Source organism: Sipha flava, unplaced genomic scaffold (genome assembly GCF_003268045.1).
Source record: "Sipha flava isolate LNK unplaced genomic scaffold, YSA_version1 47_pilon_pilon, whole genome shotgun sequence".
Classification (NCBI taxonomy): domain Eukaryota; kingdom Metazoa; phylum Arthropoda; class Insecta; order Hemiptera; family Aphididae; genus Sipha; species Sipha flava.
The window spans coordinates 1,411,903-1,438,841 of NW_020273276.1; the positions used below are offsets into that span (position 1 = coordinate 1,411,903).

Here is a 26,939-nt window from a genome sequence, read left to right on the forward strand (position 1 = left end):
ACTATCGATTTGATTTACGGCGCATTGTTGTCGAAGATATATAGTTTTTTACATTTTTTTTTCCTATTTCACTTACGGCGAACGTCGTGACGAAGGTTTTTTTTTTCTACAACGCGCGGTTGTACCTATATTCGTACGTGTTTGTGTATGGCAGACTCGTCGGACCGTGTCCGGCGCACGTTCTCGCGGTGAATTCGGTGAAATTGTGAACACCGCACCGCGCACATTCGTATTAAAGTCGATTGAAGTTCACGTGATTTAGATGTGTGAAATTTTCGAAGAATTTGATTTCCGACGTTCACGTATAGGACGTATTCAGGCGGTTTCTATAACGTATACACTTGTAACGAGGTTTCTGCGACGAAGTTATAAGCACAAGCATCTTAGTGAGATGGATATTTTATTTATTTATTCGTTTTTTTTTCGTAAAATTTCCATCGGTTGCTCGGAACGCGACCTAACTGTCAGACTAGTTGCAAACGCACGCACGTGTTTCGTGTTCTCGTTACGGCTGCGACGTGATAGGTTTCAATACGTGATCTGCGCTACTATAGCTAACACAGGATCACCGGTGGATAATGAGCTGATCGATCTATCAGACGACTGAAGTGAGCAGTGATTCACGGGTCAAAATCGATACAAGTACACAACGTGCACACCGATCGGATACGATCTAGGGAACCGAAACTTCGTTGGACGGCTCTTGACTCCGCGGTGTTATTCTCGAGTTCAATACTTGCCAAGAGTAAATCGCGTACCCGACGATGAAAAACAACTGGTCGAATGAACGTTACCATGGGTGGATCCAAGGAAGCACTGGGGGTAAAAATAATATTAAAAATAAAGTATATTCAGAAAAATTAAGTGAAATTTAGTGAGATTATAAGAATAAATTGTTAACAGGTTTAGTACAATATTGTCACATTATTTTTTAGGGTGGGGGTTTATGCACCTCCAAAACACCCCTACATATGCCTACGATAGGCTGTATTACATAATTTCTCCTATAATGTGCTCCTACCGCAAATAGGTGCTGGATTCGCTCTTAAAAGTTAAGTGATTATCTTCATTGCGGCTGCATTATCAATTAGGAAAAATCACACGGCTCACGGTCTAACTTAGATGACCGTCGCACGGTAAAATCCTACAATTCCGGAGTCCTGTTGCGTTGGAAAAACCGTTGTATCCGGCACATTGCGCACCCTGTGTACAAGCGGCAAAAACGCGGCGGTTGTCGACGTGCTCGCAAACGAGCACGGGGTGTTTACGTAGTTTTAGTGTTTTTTTTTTTTTTTTTGTTTTTATTAACCGGCTCGACGATGCAAACGAGCTGATGGATCATATCATCGGATACACGGTAATCGACGCTTAGTCAAGTCAAGGTCGACGGAAGGTTAGTCCTCGGACGAAATGATGATACTCGATATATTTTTCGAAAATTGAACAGCTGCGCGCGCAGGAGACGGCCGACAGGACCCGGACGTTCATTCGACCGGTCACGTACTCGTCGGAACATGCCGGGTCGAGGTTCGCGGGTAGAAATGGCCGAATCTTCCCCTGCGCGTGGTCGGCACAAACGGAACGAGGCGAACGTTTCGCGCCGGACACGCCACTGTTGTCGCCACCGTCGTGTAATCGTGTCGCGCGAAAACGACGCGGTGTGAAATCTCGCGGGCCCACCGCAACAATACGACATTATTATCGTTATTACACGTCGTCGTAGCCGATTGGGAAGGAAAAAAAAAAATGAAAATAAAACGTTACGGTACCCGAGCGCGTGTGAACGAACGATTTTTTTTTCCTATCCCGCTGTCCCCCCCCCCTCGCACCCACCCGCCCGCCGACGAAAATCGTGGACACACGTGTACAATGCGTACGGAGTTTGGCGCCAGGTCTCGACGTCGAAGACGACGCACATGCGCGCGCGCTACAAAAGAGTGTTTGCGTATTTCACGTGCGTGCGCGCGCGTGAATAATGGCGTCGAAAAATAATAATAACAACAATAACAGAACCTAATAAGAACGCACGGGCGGCCCTATTGTCCGTCGCGGCCGCGGTACCGACGACCCGCGGTGAGTTGCGCAACGGACGTGAAAAAAAAAATAAATATATTAAAAATAATACCGAACAGTAACGGATAATGACTGGTGTACGGCGGAGAAATCCGAAATTCGGGGAGCACACGCTTTCCGGCGTACGGTCCAAGAAACTCTGCAACGTTGTCCACCGGCAAGAAGGTCCTTCTTCTCATCGTGTGCCCTCACAACTCTGCGAGAGTTTCGGCTGCTACCGTCACCGATCTCCAATAATCACGATCCTGCATCCTTTCCTCCCGATCTGTTACTTCCAGCCTCTTTAGATCTTGTTGCTGCACTCCATCCGTCCGTCCGTCGTTTTTTGGATCTGCCTCTGGGTCTTCTGCTTGTTGACTTGTATTCAATTGCTGCTCGAACTTCATTTGTTTCCTCTTGTCTCGTTGTGCGTCCAAACCGTTGGATTCTCTGGCCCTCTTATTTCTTTGTTTTTTCTTCTACGCCATCTGTTTATTTCGGTATTAAAAACTGGTTCGCATATTGTTCTTAGTTCTCAAAGCTTCTGAGCTTTCGTTCAGAAGATGGTCGTACGAAAAAAAAAATAACAATAATTAATGGGCCATGATGTGGTAACGGTAATAAGTACACGCGGTATAAATAACAATCGTACGGAGCTGACCCATCTCATCACTGAGCTTTGGGTCGATATGAACATTATATGTTACACTAGTGCGATGCCGATGAATTACGCGTACTTCATTCTCATCCGCGCTGTATTTTTTTCAAACTTACGTTTTACTTAGGGTAGGTTGGTCGAAATAATGTTGTGTTCGAAATGTGGAATCAATAGACTTAAGGACTCTTCATAAGAATATTAAATGTAATTTATGACTCGACAATGGATTAGACAAATTGATTTAACTACGATGAATATTATTTAAATATGTTAAATACCCCTGAATTCATAGATATTTTGAGATGACAATGAACTGTAATTAATCGCAAATGGATACTTGATAAAATTCGCCTGAATACAATACAGACCATTTTGTTCGTTTCCGTATTAAAATCATTCGGTACAGCTTTCATACGATTTTCAGCTACCCGTAACTCTCGGCCGCCGGACAGATGACCCTTGTGGTAGGCGGACGATGGATAGTGAGATGAAAATCGGAATAAATCGAGAGAAAAACAACAACAGATGCCGTGACCACGGGAGAGGCGTTTAATTTTAGAACTGGTTAAACCACGAAGGAGGAAGTAACAAAAGAGTCGCTGCGGCTCAAAAAGTCAACCACGAACGACAGAACTTCCGCAGAGACCACGCGTGCAGGTGACTTCGCGAATCTTTACGACTTTTAGTCGTTCGGTGAATCATTAAACTCTGTACAACCGTTGAATTTTGTCCCGAACCGGCGCCACGGGCTGCAGCATTCGATATCAACGTGAAAATTTTCCACTGGCCGCGGCTTATTTTTTTTAATAACTATAATTTTTTTTCCTGATCTAACTCGGCGATTCCTCCGTGAATACTCGCATTGCACGAGACACCTAACCCGCAAACGGTTGACATGCCGTGACAACCACCGACTTTTTCCCGTGGTCATTCTTATCGTGATTGGCCACCGATCTCTTTTGGCTAACATTCGACGTGCCTTTTTAATTTTCCAGAGTGGAACATTTCTTCGGCGACTGCGCACCAACCGCGTGTCGAACGGTCGAGAAGTGAACTATAGGGAATACGAGTTAATATTCTTTTCTCGTTTCTCGGTTTCGGCCATTCAATACCTCTAAACAAACATACTGCCGCCTTCTATCTTCTGCTAATTCCCGCCAACGACCATTCGGTTCCGCTGTTTCGGTATCGTTTTCGACGCGATCTTCCCATCGTCCTGCTATCGGGTTTTCCTCTACTACTTAGCAACAACATAATATGTGGTAATATGTAACCCGTCCGCGGTGATATCGTTATTTTCTCGTCTACCGCGACTTTCAGCGGTCGACAGTAAAAACCGTTCTCGGCGGAACAACGGAAAACGAGAACGCGGCGGCGGCGGCGTTTATTATCATTGTTATTTTTTTCATTTTCGCGTAATAAATAGAACACGCGCACAATAATAATATTATTATTATCACTATTATGTACACACGGCGTTACCGCATTGTTATGTTGTTGTCGTACACAATATCGTACGGCAGGCGCGGTCCGCGTTTGGAAAGCGAGCGCAGAACGAATTATCGAAATTCGCCGATCGTTCCGCCGTTATACCGAAAACGATACGTCGCAGTGGCGCCGTATATCATTGCCACCGGTCATTGTTGTCGCGTATTTGTTATCGTTTGGTGTATTATTATTATTATTATTATTATTGGCGTTGTTATTTCATTGACCGACGTGAAAATCGTTTAATTGATAATAAGCGTGTTTGGAACGCGCACGGTATTTACAACACGACATTGAATTTACCGCAACGGCCGCTCGCGCGTTGCGGTCGTCGTGTAATAACGTGGAAAACCATTTCGTCCGATGCTTTCGCGACCAAGGCCGTTATTCGCGACGGGCTACTAATTTGACTGTCGCGCAGAACTTTTCCCGGCCAAAATCCGAACGTTTCGCAGATGAAAACAAACGTCGCGAGTCCACGGCCTGTTACGGGACTCCGTGATAGCGAACTGTCGACATGGCACGGAGGGGCTCCGTTAGGATCCCTTCACGCGTAGCCACTCGGCAGCGCTTCTTAGCAGCGCGTCAGCGGCGTTGAATGTTTTTTCAGAACCGCGTCAGACTGTAGTCGTCATGCTTTAGGTCCCAGATAGCGGACCAGTTTTCTACTCCACTATTGAAATCTCCAATACTAATGTTTGCACAATCAGATGCCACTATTTCAAGATATAAGAGCTAATAACATTGACGGGACACAGCACTCAGGCTGACAAATAAAGACTGAAATCGAAATGATAATAATTGAAATCGTTTGATCAAATACGGATTAATCGCGCTGCTGACGAACTACAAAAATAGACGGGCGATTGCGGTCGCGTGTGAAACCCTCGATCTAAAATCACGTTCTGTCACGAGAAGCGCGACTTTTAGATGCGGTGTTCTGCGGCGAAGTCAACCACTGGCACCGTCTGCGGCGCTTCAGATCAGTGGCTGTGGTCGTGTATGAAGAAACCATCCGTATGCGTTCGTATTTTTCCATTAGCAGCACTGCTAAGAAGCGCTGCCAAGTGGCTACGTGTGAAAGGGCCCTTAGGGCCCCTAGACAAACGTTTTTTCTCGTGTGATTCGAACGTAGCATTCCAAACTTGCAAGAAAAAGTGTGTACGTTTAAACGTAATTCATCCCGCAGACTTGGATTGCGAGTATTCCGAGCGGTTTATCCTTGAATATTGGATTGTTGTTTCGTTTACACGTGCATGCCCAGTGTGCACTGGATGTTTCAACACATCCCAGAAACAAACATATTACGTAGTACAATCAACGTAACTTTTTAATATGTATACAATGTATCTATTCTGTCTAAATAAAACAAACATTTAACACTCATCCCGGCGATATAACTAGGCATTATATGATAGTACAGACCTACAATGTTATAAATTATATGTCACAGGGTTGTTACATTATTGTGATTTGTAATACGTACCAGCAAAATAATATCGATGTTTCAGTTTTTCACAAAAAAAAAAAAAAATATACTATTTTAAAATAAATAGTTTTGCACTCTATAAAAATATACTCTATTGGTTTTACCCATAAGCTAATATATTTAAATATACAAGGGGTATCAAATCAATTATTTATAAGAGTAATGTCCGTATGCATACTATTTGATGTGTCACGTCATAAGACAGTTTTAGACTACATGTCTTATGTTGATTAAAAAATAAAAGTAACTAAACTTAGTTAAAAATCAGTTACTTATTTTGTCATACATAATGTGCTCGTATGGTAGTAAAGACAGAAAACCATCGATTTCCATTCACTTTAAATATCGTCCATTATAAACCTAATGTCAATATGATTAGGATAGCCGATAGGTAGTAACGCGTAGGATTTAGAGACCCGTCTAGGTAGATATCTCGGTGTTCGGAGTTCGATACCCGCATACGACTTGTGTTATTTTATTATAATTGTTTTCCAATTATTAGTAGGTTTCATTGTTTGAATATGATGTTCTAACTATGTTTACAATGTAACCCAAATATAACTTTTTGTTATAAACATTAGATTGCAGTTGCAGGTATGTTAGAAATTAACAGATTTAAAACGTTGATGATTAGGTTGCAAACACCGGACATTAGCAGTATCAGGGACATCACATTAACGCAAATTCAACATTCAAATTAATGTTGCATATTATATGGAAACATACCTTGTATGTTTATAGTACACATTATTGCACAAGGGGTGGTTTCTCCGCGCGCTGAGCATGCAAGATAATTGACTATCGATATATAGCTGTTACACTTTTTGTTAGTTGTTAAAAAATATTATTAAGCATCATTATTTTACTGCCAAAGGAGTAGACAGTTTGTAAGTTTAGAGTGGCTGAAAATGCTTAAACTCTTGGAGGGGCTAGTATACTACACAACTTACTTATAAGTTGAGTGGTTAAATCAAACTTAAACATAATGCAAATTATAGATCCTCCTTTTTGTAAAAATCAACATTACTATTATAGAAAAACATTAAGCTAACTTAAAACAATATTTATTTTTATAACCCATCATCTGGTAATTCACTGCAAAAGCGTTGATATTTTCAACACGGCACACCATTCGTGCGAGAAAGACACAGTTATAGCCTTTACACAGCCATGCTTTCCTACATTTTTAACCAGGTAAAAATGGGTACCTGAAGTGTTCGTTGATTCGCTGCCACACTCTTGGCCGCGCGATAAAAGTGTTCGTCCAAAGTGCTCTACTGTTGCGGTAAGCGACCATTTGCGGTGTCGGCTTGCGGAAAGGGCGTTAAGCTTCACCACGCGAAACGAAACCGACCGGACAGTGCAGGCTAGGTGCGTGTAGGCTTGATAAAAACAGGACTGGATCTCGCACGGGAATCGCGTGACAGTCGAGCAGATGTTGACACGGATCGAGAAGAACTCTTTCCGCGGGTCTCTGCGGTCCCGTCCGACGAAGTTTCGACCGCTCTCGAAGTACGTGCACGTGTGCGTACATCAATAATGCGCGCGTCGTTAATATTGACGCTGTTGGGAATCGGCACCCCAACCCCAACGGTAATAAAAACGTCTTATGACCGCACGCGCCCCTTCCGACAACAACCCCCAGCAATCCGCGTACGTATACGTAGTGATTCGAACGACAACGTTTCATATTTTCACTCCGTCCTTTCAGACCGCCCGATGTGATATTTCCTCGTTTTCGGCGCACGGCCATTGTAAACGATCGAAATGTATTATTTTGGTCTCGACATAACACGCACGGTGTGTTTGAAATCGTTACGCGACACACGATTTTTGACACGATCACTTTAACATAAATTACTTACATCTCGTATATTTGCGATTCAACATCAGCTGCAAGAGGGACAGAAATAAATATTACGAAATACACCGCATGCACCGCTGTTGATTTCTACCCGACCGTTGAGATTTTATTGTGTTTCGACTCGGTGGTAGCGAAGTAATAAACGTGTCGCGTGTTCGTGCCAAATGTCTTTCGACGACATTAATAACCGTGATCCTAGACTCTCAGCCTCCATCGTCTTTGACCGATTAATAATTTTAAGGCGCATTTAGCGTAGTGTCAAGGTTAGATAGATGATTAAAATCGTATTTAGACACAGGAATATAGATAGAACGTACTATTTATCTAAATTAAAAATTACAGGTAAACAATTGCGTACCGCGTGCAAACGAGTATCACCGGCAAAATATATACCCCGTGACAATCGACGTTTGGACCGTTGATCTTTCGCCGCGAACAAACACGAACCGAAAACGCAGTAGCTGTAAACCCATTCCTCATTTGCACGCTCCTCCTGCCGCTCCTGCCACTCCTGTTTGTGCTACCGTCGCGCACGCCACCGGCAGTCCGTCAAGGATCCGCGCGTCACGTCCGGTCGCACGACAGCCCGTCACACACGCGTAATCTATGCGCGCTGCCGAACAGGACGCGCGACGTGTGTGACCACGATGGCGGCCGACCGGAATATCAAAACGTTACGTGCGGCAGCGACGGCACAGGTTAAGGATCCGAAAAAGGATTGCGCCGCAGGTCTGGTCGGACTACCGCACGCGTATAACAATAACATACACCTCCTGTACGCGTTATAGAACGTTACGTTATCGGTGTTCGTCCGCAGTCCTACACGACGAACGTTCCGCTCCTGAAAACCGGCCACAGACCTCCAACAGCCCACCGGTTACACCGCTCGTGACATCGGTCGTAAATCGGATTCGAGTTTTTTTTTCTATTACGCTTTTCGCTTTTTCTTCTCGTTCCCCACATCACACGACGACGGCTTACGTATTGCATCGGTGCTGCGCACGCGCGTACCCGATTGATTTATCGTCACGCCGGTAACGGCGGCCGTTTCGCGACATAAAAACAACACCGACAATAGTAAAAATAATAATGATGACGATGACGATAGTGATACTACAACGGTAATTTATTACTATCGCACCGTCGTCATTATTATTGCATATTTACCGACACGTCCCCTCTCCCTCCTCCCGGTCAACCCCCAGACGAAAGTGGTTCAGCAGCCGGTCGGAGATCATTTTTGTTTTTTTTTTCAGGTACGATGATGTGCGCCTACGCCACTACGGAGGAGAAAACGATTTTTTTCGCGTTTGAAGCCCACGGTGACTTCGGAGACTTCAGGGCCAGTCCGCGTATTGGGTAGTGTCCGTTGAGCACACATGGGCGTTCCGAGACTTCTTCATTTGGGGGAGCTATGGGTATAGAAAACCACCGATCTCGTAAAAAGTACAGTGTCCACGACTGATAAATGATCACCGACCAGTGATATACGTATCCATACGTGTTTGTTGCACACCCGACGTCTACATGAATAGTTTATAATAGTAACACCAGTGTTGGATAGTAACGTAACGGAATACACGGTATACACCCCCTATTGATCCGTTCAGAACGCCCCTGTATTCAAAGCACCTCCGAGCTCGCAACCAATGTTATTTTATGACTTTTGCATATTATTACGTCTGAAAATCGACCATGTTGTGTCAATCAACTGCCCACCCTTCAACCGAATTAAAGGGTATAATCGCCTTTCCCCTGCCTCTGCTCCTCTATATTTACGCCTCCGGTAATATGTCGTGAACGTTCGGGAAGTGTTGAGACTTTATCGGCAGAAAAAGCCTCCGTTTGCGCTTCGCACTTTTATTTCATAGTCGACATGTGTGACATCGACTCTCCTGTCCGGTCGGGCAAAAGTTATCAACCCATTGGGAAGCCAATGCCGTCGTCGGCGACCAGGTGTCTTGGATGATCGCTTAGGGCCTCGCACCGGAAGCAAACTCGGGGGGGCACATGATTTGTCGAGTGAGAACGGTCGGGATGTATTAAGCGCGAGTAAATCGTACCGTTTCGACCGAAAGCTAACGTCAGGAACGGCGTTAGGAGGAGGTAAAACGAGGCACTTGTATTTAAAATTTTATTTTTATCTATTTTTGCTTTTAGGAACAGCTCCCCGGCACAAGTTTAGCCTTTTTGGAGAAGTTGCAATATTTATAATTTATACAATAAACAAAATTAGATTCTTGCAAATTAATATAAATTGTTATTATTATTAAATGACTCCCAGATCCAGCGAGTCATTAGGTCGAAAACCGTTCATGGCCGACGGTTTAGCGATCGACAAAATGTGATTCATTTGTTTTACAATCAAAAAACAATATCGATCGAACATTTTATTAATGCAGTGGAAATGCTTTTGTAGTCAAATGGGTTTTTTTGGCCGAAATTAAGAAAATCATTAGATTTTCGATTTCTTGATCTTAAATTTTTGTCGTTGTAATCCGTGTGTAGGGTTTATCATTGCAGATTCTTGCAATGTTTATCATAGGCACCCCTACGTAAGGGGGGCACGGTGGGCACCAGCTTTCCCAATGACGTTCTTGGCCTTTTGGCTTATAATGGTGAAACCACAGGTATATGTATATAATATCTTTATCCGTGACTGAAACAGTTACAGTAGGTACATTTTAGGTAGAAAGTAAATTTAAATTTTAAATATAATTTTAAAAAGTAATAAATTACTTGTTTAACCAAACTGATAAATAACTGTTTATTGTGTAATAACTGTAATAAGATGTGTAGAGAAGGTTGATGTATAGTTTATAAAATATTAATAAAAAATAACTAAATAGTACATGAGTTAATATAAATAGGCCTTATTTATTAGTTCATAGTTGTAATAGCATAGGAAACCAATTTTAAAATCAAAAAAATCTTTAATTTGGCAAGGTGAAAATATTCCAGGTGCTATACAACAAAAATAAGTAACAAATATAGTTATAGATTATAGATCTTAAGTGAAAAATTTGAATTTTATAACTGGCCTCCCCAGCTATGGAGGTCTGGACACGCCTATTGTGTTTATCGACCATTTAATATACGTTGGTTCAAATTGAGTTTTTAGTTCAAATTCGTTGATTTTATTCCTAGCGTTCGTGTACAAAAAAAAAGTAAAGATATGGTACGTGAAACTGGTGTTAGTGATTAGGTACCTCAAAATATATTTATTTTTTTTACCGTAATACATTTCGATCATTAGACCACTAAATTTTCGACCATAATTTCACCCCCATACGCTCGATCACCTCGAACACCTAATGATCGGTGTCGTCGACTAATTGCCAATTCGCAATCATAAAACTATGCTTTTAGAATACCGTAAAGATGGCGAAAAGTGAACGAAATTTTAAATCTTTGCGTCCACTATCTCTCGTCGCACCCCCTCGCAATTGAGCTTTGAGTTGGCAGCACTCTTCAGTTAATTTTATAAACCGATTTTTTATTCTCTTCCATATTTTTATTTTTTCTCCGCACATTAGCGGTGCAATCGAACTGCAGCACATATACTGATCGATTAATCGTGTTTCGGACATTTAATTATTCGGGACCGTAATATTATAATAACGAAAACAACAATGCACGATTATTATATTATTTCTATTATATTCCGTTGAAATCGGTACATATATTTACAATAATATAATATTTTACAATAAATCCATATACATGTCATTACTACACATCATTACCATACGGTTCGAGTAATTTTCATTTCTGACATTAATAATAATATTAAATAATAAAACCAATTAACAAAAAAAGAAAAAAAACAAGGTAACGAAATCGATAACAAAAAAAAAAAAAATAGAAAATAATATAATATATATATATATATATATATATAAATATATTAAGTAAACGTATAGGTAATACGATTTGAAAAGCGTATCTATTTTGTTTTGAATTGAAAAAAAAATTCACAAGACTTAACGCATACGGTAATAGAAAAAGAAGCGACAATAATAATAATAATAATAATAATAATAATACGTAACCGAAAAATACGAAATAAAACAAAACGCCGCTCTAATCATCTATATAACAACTCTCATACGTAAAACTATATCGTCCGGAACGTCACGTAGAAAATCGTAACCGAAAATCAACCGCGGTCGGAGCTACTCGGTTAAGTGTGCGGTGAGGTACCGAGTCGCGGTGCGGCCGCGGCGTACGGCGAGTAAGCGACGGCCGGGAAGTACGGCGGCAACAGGCCGGGGTGCGGTGGCAGCGCCAGCGGGGAGGACGGGGGGTAACCGGACGGGTAGCCGTACGGCGAGTGATGTTTGCCGGCCGCAGCGTACGGATGGTACCGGTTGGCCGCGGATGGGCTGAGCGGCGGGGTGGGGTACGAGCGCTGCAGCAGCGGCAGAGCGGCTGCGGGGTCGGCGGTGTGCGTGCGCAAGTGTTGGAGCAGCTCGTCGGACGTGCCGAACCGCTTGCCGCAGTACGACGGCAGGTCGGCGCCCATCCACGAGCACACGTACGGCAGTTGGGTCGCGGCCGCGGCCAACGCGGCCAGCTGCGCGTGCGCGTACACCGCGGCCATTGTATGATGGTGGTGCTGTTGCTGGTGCTGTTGCTGTTGGTGCTGCTGCTGCTGCTGTTGCTGTTGCTGCTGCTGTTGCTGGTGATGGTGCGCGGTGGCAACACCGTGGTGGTGATTGTGGGTTTGGTGCGCGGCCGTTTTCGGACTAGCGTCGCATTGCGCGCAACCGGACGGACAGGCGGCCGCGGGCGACGGCGGCAGCGGCGTCGGCGGCGGCAACTGCTGCGGTTTGCCGGCGGCCAGATGAGCGGCCAGCTGGCAGCCCGCGCAATATGGATCGCGGCACGGCAACGGCGGCGCGGCCGCGCCCGGTCTGTAGTAGGGGCTCATCAGTGGCGAGGCGGCCAACGCGGCCATGTGGTGATGGTGATGTGGGTGGGTCGGTGCTTGCAGGTGATGGTGATGGAGGTGCGGTGACGGTGGGTACCCGGCCGCGGCCATCAGCGCGGCCACCGATGCGGCTGACGACGAAGAAGACGACGTGGCGGGGTGATGCGATTTGTGCTGTTGTTCAACGCCCGTCGCGTGTTTCCTGTCTTCGGCGGGCGACTTGCGGCTGGACGCGCTCTCCTTACTGCTGCACCGGTCGGCCGCGGACCCGATCGTTGGCGTCGCTCGTCTTATGGTCGCGTCCAAGCTGATGGCTGTAGCCGCGGCCGATCCGCCAACGGAGGCCGCGGAGGTGACCACGGCCACGGCAGAGGCGGCGGCCGCCACCTCGGACGCGGGCCGCAACACGCACGACTCGTACGGTTTGAAACTGGACCGGGCCGTGGTGGTGGTGACGACGGGCGCGGTTGGCTGATGGTGGCCGATGGTAGTGGTTGAGCGGCCCGGCGGGGATGCGCTGTTCGAGCACGACGACGACGAAGACAGCGACGGCGAACGCTTGTCCCGGCCGCCACCGTGGTCGGAAGACGACGACGAAGACGACAGCGACGATAGCGACGAGGACGAAGTCTTTTTGTGGTTATGGCCGCCGCCGCCGCCGCCGCCGCCGCCGCCGCCGCTTTTGTCCGCGTTCGACTTGCCGTTCGTCGGCGGCGTCGGCACGTCCGATCCGATCTGACTGCACGTCTGCGCCAACAGCGCCAGCGGGCTGTTTTTAGCGTCCAGCTGTGAACAGAAAAACAACAAATAATTAATAAACGCCATTTCGGCAATGTGTTCGAATTGGAATTCTTATCGTAATCGAAAACTGCGGTTAGGGTATACGGTCTTTTCGTCCAGTCCATCGGTGGCGGTGGTGCCACCGCGAAATTAGTTTTCTGGAGAAAAAGCACCTGAATCTATGATGACACGCGCGACACGTTACCGTACATATCGTCGTGCACGTCGCTCAACACTTTTACGATGTTTCTACGATTACATCGGGGAAATTATACAACATAAACCGTTTGAATTCGTCTGAATATCACAATTGAAACGATATAGCTTTTTTATATTTTTCGAGCACGTACTGCATTCCGAATGCTGTGCGATGTAACGTTACCACTAATTTACGGTACGTTCCTTACATTAATAAGCTCACCACCAGTGATATGCCTTTCAACAGAGTTGTAGAAACGCACTCATTCGCTTTCCCAATATTAAAACTATGATTTACTATAAACTATTTTATGCGTCAAAAACCTGTGAAATTCTAGTACGTTTATTAAAAATCGGTTATCCGCATACTTCCTCCGCCATCATGATTTATTTTAATGCACACCGTAACAATACAGTGAACCTACTGCACTCGTTTCGTTGAAAAAATAAAACAATAAAAATACATGCGAATAGATGCGAATGCTCCACGGTCTTTTGTTTTGTTCACGACGTTCAAGTGTCTGACCTCCTCTATTACGGTTTCGCATACCGTGCTCGTCGTTTATCGTCTACTTCGAATTCGATATTTATACGATAGGTTTATTCGTCAGCTGAAAATATGGGCTTCAGATAATCGTTGCACGATAAATAAATAAGACGTATCGCTTGTCAAAGTCATTCGACGACTGAGCATAGTTCAAAACGGTTTTGAATAACGACCCCAAACCTGGACACACGACTTACAGGTAAACAACTAGGCACTCCTGGTAGAACACATATATGAATCCGAAAAATCAAACGCGTATTTAGGCGTACTTGATTGAATACTTCTACAGTTTTTCTACTATGCAAATCCGATACACGCATCTTGTCGGTCCAGTTTAATTTATCGTATCGGTAATATTTATGTAAAGTCATCTAGTTCGCATGTATTCATGCGTCGCATAATCTCCGGTTGCATGTTCGCGTCGTGATATATAATAGATATAATAAATCGTATTAGCATGCGCAATAATAACCACGCGTAAGCGATCGGACGAGCCGTAACGTAAATACGCGTCAGTTCAATAATAAAATATGTGACGGTTTGTCAAAATATAACGGCACAATCGATGGACCATTGAATGGGTTTAATAATAATAATAATAACAATATGCGTAGAATATTTGTTCGTAATACACGAAGCTCCAGATAGAAACGGCATAATAATAATATTTACACAACTGTGTGGTGATCCGGGAATGAATTCGATACGCGTGAGAAACTACCGCGTAAAATAATGAAAACAATACGATATAAAATGTACACAGCATCACTATAGTCCTAGCAAGTTTTACATGATATACGTTTTACAATACGTATTGTGTACTTTGATATTTTTTGTCTAGTAAATTGATAGGTTTTGGTTTTTTCGTTTTTCTAAAATCTAGAAAATCAAATTGAATGTCTCCTTTGGGGAAGGGTAAGGGAGTCGTCGATGAACTGTGAGTGATGGAATATACGAAATGTACGTGCCCCGATGTTGACAAGAACGCAAGTCGGTATATAAGTAAATATACCTATTTATATTAATATTCATACACATGAAAAAACGTTGTATCATTGATTTTCGTACCGCCGACGCTCAGTGTTTATTAAACGTTTGTGTAAATTAAACGCTGGCCGGACGTAAAAGATGTCCGTTTTGATTTAAAGTTATTGCGGTATAATGCGAGCCGCCTCGTATAATAACATTATAATACACGTGTACACAACGTAATCGCAGTACGTATATTATAATAATGAATATACTACTAGCTACGTATACTGAAATATATTCAGTTAACATCGGGACTGACGACCTCTACATCTACAGTGTAATTGTTTTGTACATTGTCGCTGCTCGTTTCACAACCGAATGAATATAAAGCCGTAAAAACACTTTACTTCTGACAAGGGTGGATATCGAATAAAAGCAACTGATTACCTCAAAAAATTTTTCTCACTCCGTTCAATTTACCTTATAACGTTGTTTAAACATATTAAAACGTTCGATATAAGTCGCTTAACATTCATGTAGGTAAATCTATCAACTTATACGAGTATACCAAATTTTAGACCAATTTACGGTCAAAGGATTTTCATTGTTTTTTATTTTTTTTTTTAACGCTCACAAACCACTTCATAACCTGACACAATTACACGATATGCGTGCGTGTGAGTGTGCCTGTGGGTGGACAGATGATAAAACGTATATGAAACATATACAAATTAAAAGAAAAAACAGCAAAAAATATTGTGAAATGTTCTATGACGTAACAATAAATGTGATATACAAACGCGCGAAATTTCGGAATAAAATCAGTGGTACACTGAGGTGTTTCTATGCAAAACGTACCTATTCAAAAACCATTTTTTTGGGGAATAATGATTTTCTGTTGCAGCGATCTAAAAAAATTAGGAAATATTTTTTCTTATTAACTTTTAAGTTATCAATCTTGTATTCTCTTAACTTAACTCGAGTTAATTATTTTCATTAACTTGCCCCCTTCTGTCAATAGGTAGTATTAAAATAACAAAAAAATTAATAATTAATATTTTTACTTTAAATCATAATATCATGATAATAACTAAATATATAATATTTTAATGAATATTAAAATATAAAAAAAATTAAATTAAAAATTAATGAATTATTCATGGAATTATGGGATTATGAATATTCACCATAATATTTACCATAATATAGCTTTTAATACCATCACAAAGAAGCTAAGAGCATCTATCATGACCTTTGATGGAAAATTACAATCATATGAATATGGATAAGCATTATAATATCATTTTTTTTTTTTATATTGATTTTCACATCATTTATCCATGTATAATTATTATTATTTGATTTGTTTTGATCCATATCATATTTTAATACAAATTAATAAAATGATTTTAATTTAAATGATTTAACAATATTAGCATAAGCACCTTTTGTATATAATGTATTTTTATAGCCAGAGGCGGATTGTTCATTTACTCGTATATTGTACCCGAGCAGATTAATTTAAACCACCCACCTACCCCGAAAAAATTGCTCTGTTTAAACTCGATTTACATTATAACTACTTCAACGTTGTTTAAATGTTAATATTTATCATTAAATTTGTTCATAAATTTAATGGTAAACCTAATACATTTAAAAAATGTTTTTACCGTGATACCACCCTGTTTCTGAATTTGAAAAATATTTAGAAGTTAAATATGGACATCCGGAAGAGATTAAAAAATAAATATAAATATTACATAAAATATCAACGATAAGTGGGTTCGAAACTGGATTTGTTTTAAAATTGTAAAATATAGAAAACTTTACAATTTATTATTTTCATTATACTATGAATTGCTTTACTGCATTGGTAATTCAAATAGTTTTTTTTATAAATGCCATTACAATACAACTTTACACGATGGCTAAGTTAAAATTAAGAAAATAAATAATTTTTGAGAAATGTAAATAATGGGTTTTATTTTTTTTTTTTTAATTACCTATTGTACAGTATAGGCAGTCATTAAAACATTTCATTAAAAAAAAATATCACCCAAATATTTACTATAGAACAAGAATTATATTGACTTACTTTCCAATTAATTAACATACTGTATAGACAAATATACCATTTATAGTTAGCGGAAAATCGGCTGTTCGCGGGACTTAATACAACACTTTTGGAATGTGGTAAATAAAGTTAATCCTCTAACTTCATTTTTGGAAAAATTAATTCTCTTGTGCAACTATAATTTCTTCACTAAAAATTATTTTTATTTGACGAATTAATATTTTACAATTATAATATTCTACAATACATTTCAAATTATTGTGTTTTATTCATTAGACACTTGTATACTAAGATTAGATTAAAAAAAATATAGCGAGTATTATTCAGGCACAATTCATAATATACTAATACTAATATAATTACTATTACCAGCATGCTGTTATTTATCATCTTGTAATTCGCATTATTATTTAAGGTCACCAATATATTACATGTTACCACATTATTAGTATTTGAATATATTTCGTACGGTGAATACGTGTTTGAGTAAAAAAACTGTATTTATTGTCAACGAAATTTCTATTTAATAGATATTTTTTTTTCAAATAACCATCGGGTTCGATAAACAGATATTCCAACGTATTATAACGAGGAAAGGGAGAAAACGGAATTGGAATCGCGTGCTCGCGTACCGAATGATTATTTTACACGTGGACATGGGAAGCTGGACCTCGTTAACAATCGTTTTACGGTTTTTGGAGACACTGCTACTTACTAAGGGAGCTAACTGATGTTCGCTACTATGAAAGACGAAAATAGACGGACGCAATGGCAGCGGCGGGAAGAAACCGTCGGAATCGGAATTTCAACGCACACATACCCCGAATGACTTGGTCCCACAATCGTATACCGGATGCGTATAAAAGGTAACGCGATTTTATTTTCATTCTTTTAGTTATTTATAAATACATTTTTCTCTACTTTGGATTACAAAAATTTGGTGTGATGCTACTACGATGTTTTGGAATCGGAGACATTGACATTTGATGCACATACAGAGAAATTTAATACCCATAGGTTATAAATCAGCATTCCTAGTTTATTTTGAGCGAAAATTATTGTTCGAAGAGGAATATTCTTATGTTTAATAGAACAAGTTTATTCCAGTTTGTGTTGGTAATTCTTTCCAGTATACTTATAACTATGGCAAAATAACACGCAAATATTGCGAGATGAAATAACAATTAGTTTTACACCATCAACGCTGAGGAGATCCCTCGGTGCACCGTGGTGGCATGCCATGGCAGTAGGTTCATTATGTTACCTTTTTATAGAATATAATCACGATTTCCTTTAACGTTGTAATTTTATTTTGAAATTGAAATGTTTTATGTAGGGATCAAAGTTCACCCCATGGATTACTCTGGGAGGAATATTTGTAGTAGTACTCTCAAGTCTTGAACCGAACATGATTCAGGAATGCAGAGAGTGAAGTCAAAAATCTTGCTTTTCGATACCGAATAAATCCCGCCTGCGCGTTAGTCGTAAAACGCGATACACGCGGAGGAAGTTTCTTACTGCTCGTATACGAGTAAAATTGCTCGTGTCGAGTGATATTTTTACGCAATAAAAATACAAATACAAGGCAAATCTTACACAAAATTATCGGTGCCATCTGCTTTACCGCCGTTCGTAAACATAATATTTCACTGCGCTCCTACGAACGTTGCTGTCGCATACGTTCTTTAAGTTGATAAATGTAATAAATCTCTCGACGATCAAGTAACAGCAATATATGCGTTAACGAATAAATTATAATTTTACAATAGTTTATAATTCTACTGCACTAATTTTGGATTATTACAATTATGCGTTGCGTGCTCTGTATACAGTTTTCCTTGTAAAGATCCCTTAAGGTCATTACGCATTAGTCAGTAGTAACAGTACAATTATCAACACGCTATCTTGATGTATTGCACACTTGTATTGTATAATATTTATTGGATTTAAGTAATTCCGTTGATTCGTAAAATTTAAAATTGTATAAAAAAAAAAAAACTAATAAAAATAATTGTGTAATATTATATAATGTACCCTGGCGGTTTTCAGACGCGTTTAATTCTATACAGGTTATTCGCGAAAGGCGTGAAAAACGTAGAACAATAGTAACGCACCGAAACGTACACGGTCGTCCGCGATACTAGAGCGGTATAAGAGTGGTTTTCGCTACGTTGGCCATAAAAAAAAAACAAAAATCCTTCGACGTCCGGCCTCCAATTAACACGCGCGTAGCGAACGTCGTAACGGCGTCAATATGCAATGACTTCGTGCCATAATTCCACAACGAAACAGAGCAGCGCAACTCGTGAACTATACAAATATCGCGTCACATAACACGTATAGCAAAGCGCGGTCTAAGTCGCGTTCGGAACAAGTACGAAGCATATAGCGCGTGTACACAAGTAAAAACCGACTTGAACATCCGATCGTGGAGATAATTATTGTAATTACGGACTGATATCTCGACGTGGCTGCACGCCTGCACCGTTAATGGCTCTCGGTAGGTAGGACGAAATATCAACCGATCAGCTGTAATACGGGTTTCGGTTCGGTTGCGGCGGCAACGACGGGTTGTCAAGTTTCGACTGACACGTTTAAAAAGGTTTTTAATTTAGATTTTTTTCTCGTTCATATTTCGTCTCGGGTCTTATCTCGTCTAAGGTTGTATCCCGGTAGGACTCGAACGTTCCACCTTCCAGCCTGTACAATATCTTGTGCACCATCTCCGGCACGGCCCACCCGACGTTCGATATTATATTCTCCGCGGTTTTCATCCTTTCCGCCCGCCGCGAGTAGTCAACGCGCGAGATAAATTGGCCGTCAGAACGCCCGTCTGTTTGCTTTAGTCGTCGGTAGCTAATAGGTCGAGTGCGCACCTCTCTACCTCGCCACATCGCATTGCCCCGTTACGATCGATCATACCACCCCGCACGTAGTTATGTATCAGCCCCGTTGCTCTTGATCATCAGACACCCGTCCATCTGTCTGTCTGTCTGTCTGTCTGTCGACTTGTCAAAGTTGCGGTGTAGTACGTTGCTGTAGAGGCGTGTATATATGCGTTAGCGTATATGTGTGTGTAGACATCAAAAAGGATGACGAGGAGCTGCTGCAGCGTACCGTCGACGAGGGATGGAAAACCATTAACGAACCGGCGGTGGCGACGACGGCAGAGGACGGCGAAAAAAGACTTCCCTTCTGCGTGTCATTATCGAACACATTCACACAGACGCGAATACGGTGTACATACAAGTACACACACATACACACACACTCTCACCACACATACACACATGAGCGGGTGCGCGCGCGCGCTCGACATGAGACAGGCCGTATAATCGATTTGCCGCCGGCGTGGAAACACCTTCTCCCGTCGCGGTGGCGGAAAAAGGATGTAATACGCGAAGAGGATGCGTGTGTACGACACGATGAGTATCTTTATGTATACGGTACACGCGTATGATTTATATGCACAGGGTCTTCCAGGAAAAATGTGAAAGTCTATATATCTTTCAAGGAAGAAAGATAATGTGTTTAAAAAAAAAAAAATTGATGAAACAGTCACTATATTGTTTGCCATTTTTAGATCAAAATATCTTAAAATGTCTATCGACCGATATTGAGAAATTGTTAAAAAGATTGTCGGTGCTCTTTTCTAATATATTTTTACTAAAGTACAGCAGCCTGTAATCGGCAATGGTGATCCAACGGCTTCACATTTTGCACAATTCAAATTTTGGAAGCGCTGGGAAGAGACAATTACAATATCAGCTTTCGATTTTAGTAATATGTACGTTTACAAAAAGATACCACCTTACAGACATACATTTTAACTCTTAATGGCATATTATGTAGATTCTATTTTCAATTATAAAAATGAAATTACGTTTTTTTACTTCTATGAGAGTTATGTTGAACATTTTACCCTTTTTCCCAGAAGACCCATGTACAAAGGTATATGCTACGTTATAGGGAAAACGAGAATTTTTTCCTGTGTGTGTGTAAATCATTATAAAACGCACATATATATCCGAGTGTGTTGGAATCAATATTTCGCGAGAGACTTAGGATATAAATCAAGTGTTGCTGTCGGGTCGGGACACGGCTTTCCCTTCCGCACATTATCACGTCCGCGGGGGGTTAACGTCCTTTTGCATGCGTCAGAGCCCATGTTTTATAGCTTCCGTCGGCGCGATTTAAATTTCGAATTACGACTCGTCGCCGCCGCGCATAAAAATCATTTAAATAAAACATTAGGCGCATCGTGTTACATCAGTAATTTTCAAATGGCCGTTGTCGCGACAACCGTTTTTGACGAGTTTAACATAATCATCGAGAAAATGAATACAAAATTTGTATCCATTTAATGGATTTCGGATTTATTATTATCATGGTACACAATCGTACAAATCGACGCGATACGCGAGAAATATTAAGAAAATACATAAAGATATATTATTTTTACGGTTTTTAAAATCATTTTAGTGCAAACATATAAACCAAAACGTGTTTTAACGACGTGCTTACACGGTAACAATAAATTTGGTTTATTGCGGCTGAAAAAAAAAATGTAAATGCGTATGGACACATAGTGTTCTTCAAATTCGGATTACGTTACTGATTCAGTATTAAGATGTTGTTCTAATCAAGTGTGCAATTTTTTTTTTTTAATAAAAATAACACATTTTTTAAGAAATCATTAAAATTCAAACGGAACGTCAACCAACGTTTTTTTATACATTTACATGTTTTACTATTGAATGCCGACAGTTTGTTAAAACGTCCAAATGAAAAAACTCATACAATATAATATACTAAATAATATACAGATACTGACCGACGGAAGAGGAGTTAAATAATCCGGTCTCAGGTATTGGTTTTCGTTGCTCATTATCATGGTTCGCACAATACGTCATATACTCGAAATACTGTAAAATACACACCGCAAACGAGGGCGAACAGAACACGGCGGGAAGGAACAATCTTTTCACGTCTAATGTGTACCGTAGTTCAAAAATAAATTATATATCTAAACGGAAAAAAAAAAAAAAGATCAGCGAACAAATTACAATATTATGATCGGCACAAGACGCGAGACGGACACGGCGGCACTCGAATAGAACGTTTACGGGTTTATTTTTATTTAAGACACCCCGCACGATCGCGCGACGACGGCTTTTCAGGTGCGTGGACCACTAACGCGGTAACGAGTGTGGAACGACGACGGGCTCCGGTACTGCACTGCCGTTACGATCGCCGCGTCGCCGGACACGAGTACGAGTACGATCTCCGCCGCCGGACGGTGGCTCCGTCTGCCGGCGGTATGCTCGTCGCTGCGCGTGCGCGCGTGTAAACAAACGACTCGTGCGACTTCTGTGCGTGGAACGAGTGTACGATCTGGATCCTGGCGGCGCGTAGGCTATAGAGCATTGGTCTCGAACTCAAATTACCAACGGGCTGTATATGTTTACGTCAAAGGTTCAAGGCGGGCAAAACACCTTTTTTTTACTTATTTTAACGTTAAATCTAAAATAAACAAAATAAATCAAGACATAATGTATTTCTTTTACCGATTCGTGACGAAAATGGACGTTGTACTGTGTATTGATTTGTTTTTAATAATTATAATCATTTATTTTTATTTTTGAGCAGCACTTCATGCTTGACAACTCTTCTTATGCACCAGGCCTTCGATAATTTTTATAACAAAAAAAAAAAATCAATACATTTTTGAAGAAATAAGTATTCGTGGGCCGAGTGTTTGAGACCACTGCTAAAAGGAATACGGTGTGCGAGGTGTCGACGTGTCCTGACGATAATTTTTTTTAGGCCGGTCGCCTCGAACTGGGAAATATTGTCGTCACTCGTGTCGGTTCGGTTTAAAATCGTTGCGCGCACTACCATCTTTAACCATCTTCTCAGTGGATGACGAAGATAATAGTACAGAGTATTTTCATTTGATGTCAAAGAAAAAGAAAAAAAACCGACAAACGACACCTTTAATAATCGTAAAGGTGTCGGATTTTTTAAAACCTATTATCATTTATAATAATATTTTTATGTTCCGCATCTGTGGTATTATAAAATATAGTATTATTTCGCAACTCCTGAACCAATATCTCAACTTCGGATGGTGAAAATACTATTTTCGATATGACTATCGAAAAATCTACTTGCCTCTGAAAATATTTGAGTTCACCACGCACGAAACGGAACGCAGTTTCTTTTTACACAAGCATTTGCCGTTCGAAAATGTTTTCACTTTTCGTTGCGCACTTCCAACGATTGCGAAAACATTGCACGATTGCCTATATGAAAACATTGCACGCATTGAGAGTATGCAAACGAGTCTCCGAACAACAACCGAAAACGTAGTAACCGAAAGTTACGAAAGTTACGAAAGTTCGGTTACGAAAGTAACCGAAACGCCGTCAAACTATTACTGCACGCATGTACTTTCATCTACATATTCTACCATTTCGATCGGGAATCATTTTCGTGGACGAAAAATACGTTCTCTGCGGTTTGTTTGACGAACATCATTTTGATATTTATTTTTTTCCTTGGCACGCGTGAAAATCATAAATACTCTGGGCTTCGCGCCCAACTATTTCGCCGTTAATTCTGCTTCGTGTGACAACTACAACAACGTGTTAAAATCATTATTTCATTACGTTTATATTTATACACGTATTTGTGTGTTTCCGCTACAATGTTCCGAGTGTGCCGTCCGCGTATAATGTACGAAATCGTCTGAATCGGGTTCGGTTCGTTTGCTCCACAAACACGCGTTATTTTTTCGTCTTGGTAAATTGAAACTCGGATTCCGTTCGTTAAACCAACATTACGGTACCATACACCCGCGCGCTCGGTCGAGACGTTATCGCAGCGTTTGATGACGACAATAATAAAAAAAAAAAACACGTCGCGTTTGAACTGTCTGCACTATTATTACATCGAACACCGTACGGTCGCGCGGGGGTAAAAACAGATAATCACTCCGCGGATCGATGCAGCTGCTCGTGTCGCGACTTCTTAACGAGCTTAAACTAAATTAACGATTCGTTGGTACGGACGAAATTAAATTACTTTTTAAAACCTCGAAAACACACCACGTACATTTGTACTATTGTACGTTTTGCGCAAATTAAAGTCCCTTAAACGTTCACACGAATCAATAACCGATAAAATCCCAGTCGAACCGACCGAATGCGTGGTATCCAATTCATCACCGACCACGTCCAGTCGATTTTCAAACTTTTTGACGGACACTTTAAACTGATAACTTGACCGTAAAATAAATCGATCGTAGCGCAAAGTTTTTTTTTTTTTTAATTATCGACGTATCACCGACGCATTGAGCGAAAACCTTCGGACCGTATGTAACGCGGCCGTAGCAGAGCTGAGTCGTTTAAGAACGTTTCGATAAAGGTCTTTGAACGTCCGGTCGGTAGGTGTTAATTTTCGCGTTATTAGACCCGTCTACACTGAGTAACGGTCGTACGAAAAGGTTCGTCGCGTATAACATGCGCGTGTACGGGATGGACACCATTATCGCACGTGTTAATATCGCGGAAGGATAATCGTGCGGTAAGGGCAGTTGTGACCCCGGGGTCCCACGCCCTCAGCCGCCACGTGAATCCGCAATAATGTCCTTCTCTTTCCAGGCCTGACGATAAGGATGAGAGGGAAAGGAATGGCCCCCCCCCGGGCCCGGAATTTTCGAAAGGGACCGGAAATTAGGGACTACAAATTATTAAAAATTAAACACAATCAATGATAAATATTTAATAAACACTGCAGAAAAAATTAAGATGTACCTTAAGACATACCCCCGGACCCGGGTTTCTCTCTCCGCGGCCCTACCTCCTACTCCCCCTATTGCTACGCACCAACGGTATGATTAATTTTATTAATTCAGACGTATACGCGCAACAATCGCATTTCTCGTGAACATCGTTGTGTAAATACACGAGGCCGGCAGCCGACCGAACGTGTGTCGTGTTAAAACGGTGCGCGTAACGATGTCGTCACAACGCGAGTATTTGGAATTCGAAAACGATAAGCCAGAGTTGAGAAAGACGGTCATCCGCCGGACAACGATTACTGTTTCGTTCCGTATCTTCTTCACCGGATTGATGACACTCATCTACGAAATGTTGCCACCGGCACTGGTTGCCGTTCGGCCATACACGATTGTAACCATTCTCGTTTATTCGTTACTGGTGAATCAGGAAATTGATCCTATGGAAATCCAAGACTCGCCACTTACGCTCATACACGTCTACGACCGGTGGCGCGGGGAAAATGTACTATTTTTGGGACAATTGCCACTCCAACGATTATCAGTGGCACCGGTGGACTGTACTGCTACGCAGGGTTTAAAAGTAATATATTGAATATTGTAACTCGCGAGACCACAACATCGAAATGTGATGGATTGAACGCATACGAATCACGGATATCTTGTACGGATATCGGTATACTTTGTGAATGTTGAGTTTTATGTTTTAGTAGACTATAATATAGTATATATAATAACGCCGCTAGTGCCTTGTATACGTTTGTGCTCCCTACTAAAAGTAAATTAACACGCCAATATCCGTTTCACGGACCTCCATATTTCCAAGGACACCGAGACATAACATTAAACTTTAAATTTAGAAATGGTCTTTAATATCATACAAATCCTCGTGCTCGAAATCGGCTATTCGTTTCCATGCCTGGAAATTCTCCCGGGAGTCTCTAGCGGTAATGGCGCCGACACTTTGTGAATTAAATAAAACACAAATCCTAAATAATCTATTACTCATCCCCAATGTACAGTCACTGAATGGCTCTTCCCTCGCGTTAACAAGCCATTGTACGTACGTTTAAAAGTATCCCTTACGCTTAATGTACTACGGATTGTATTGTTATCGTCTCGTTTTGCTCGGGAAAACGAAATTACACGTATACCGACGTGCCCCAGTGCATTCATAACAATTGTATATCGTTTTCGACCTGTAGACGCTACTCGTTGGACGCGGAAAAAGAAATAACCGTTAAGTTTATCGAAAAAACGTTTTCAAAAGCTGTGGAAAAGTGCGATATACACGTAGGTACTTCTATATACGTCAGGGCCATTAACTCGCACCGTGTACAGTGCAGACGGTGGTATTCGTGATACGAACGGCGTTGTTATAGTGAACTGTGTACAAGTGTACAAACGCACGGATCCCGCTCGTATAAATCGTTCTCCAATATTTAAACCGACTGATGATAATGAGAAGTAAAAAAGTTTACACCCATCGAACGCACGTAAATATATCTCATCGGTCGTATATATGCGCGCGCGCGTTTGTGCGTTAATATTGTTACACACAACGGCGTACGATAAATAACTCGAAACGAGATTTCACACGCGTACGGTATCCAGGAGTGAAGAAATTTTAACGACTCAATATATAAACGAATCGGTCGGCCGCGAGTACATACGTGATATTATAACGATATACGTGCATGGCGTGTATAATAAAAAAAATAAAATTGCGGTTGTTAAAGATACTCGGACGACACAACCGCTGCCCTCGTGATGCACTCGGCGAACTCGACGCACGTAGGTTATACGTGTATACGTTGCGCGTACGAGTAGTAAAAGTATTTTTATTTCCCATCGGGGATGTGTGTTATTTGTATTATTATGGGCTTTCATTAGCGACTAAACGAGACGAATAAAATTGCTATGCGGGTTTAACATGTGATCGCGCGGACAGACGTGTGGTGCAGTGTACACGTTAATATATTTACCTGCTCGTTTTATTTTTTTATTTCTGTTACACACACGTATAAAAAATAACCTCATCGGTTTTTAAATTGAGCGGTCGCCTGCATGCGCCGGCTCCGTC

At 41.3% G+C, this 26,939-nt stretch overlaps 1 protein-coding gene across 1 annotated transcript; it reads right to left on the minus strand.

Annotated features, from left to right (window-relative positions):
- Positions 1 to 11,191: 11,191 nt before the first annotated feature.
- LOC112689877 (zinc finger protein Elbow-like) lies at positions 11,192 to 22,311 on the minus strand. Its single transcript, XM_025563749.1, has 2 exons — positions 21,890 to 22,311; positions 11,192 to 13,270 (listed from the first exon to the last, which is right to left on the minus strand). The coding sequence occupies exons 1-2, from the start codon at positions 21,947 to 21,949 to the stop codon at positions 11,735 to 11,737; spliced, it is 1,596 nt and encodes a 531-aa protein (XP_025419534.1). The 5' UTR covers positions 21,950 to 22,311; the 3' UTR covers positions 11,192 to 11,734.
- Positions 22,312 to 26,939: the final 4,628 nt, after the last annotated feature.

Bases quoted from the DNA above. Each gene is read 5' to 3' on its own strand.
- LOC112689877 (XM_025563749.1), bottom strand. From the start codon at position 21,949: ATGATAATGAGCAACGAAAACCAATACCTGAGACCGGATTATTTAACT. The intron at 13,271-21,889 runs GTCAGTATCTGT...TTCTGTTCACAG, and splicing joins ATTTAACTCCTCTTCCGTCG to CTGGACGCTAAAAACAGCCC.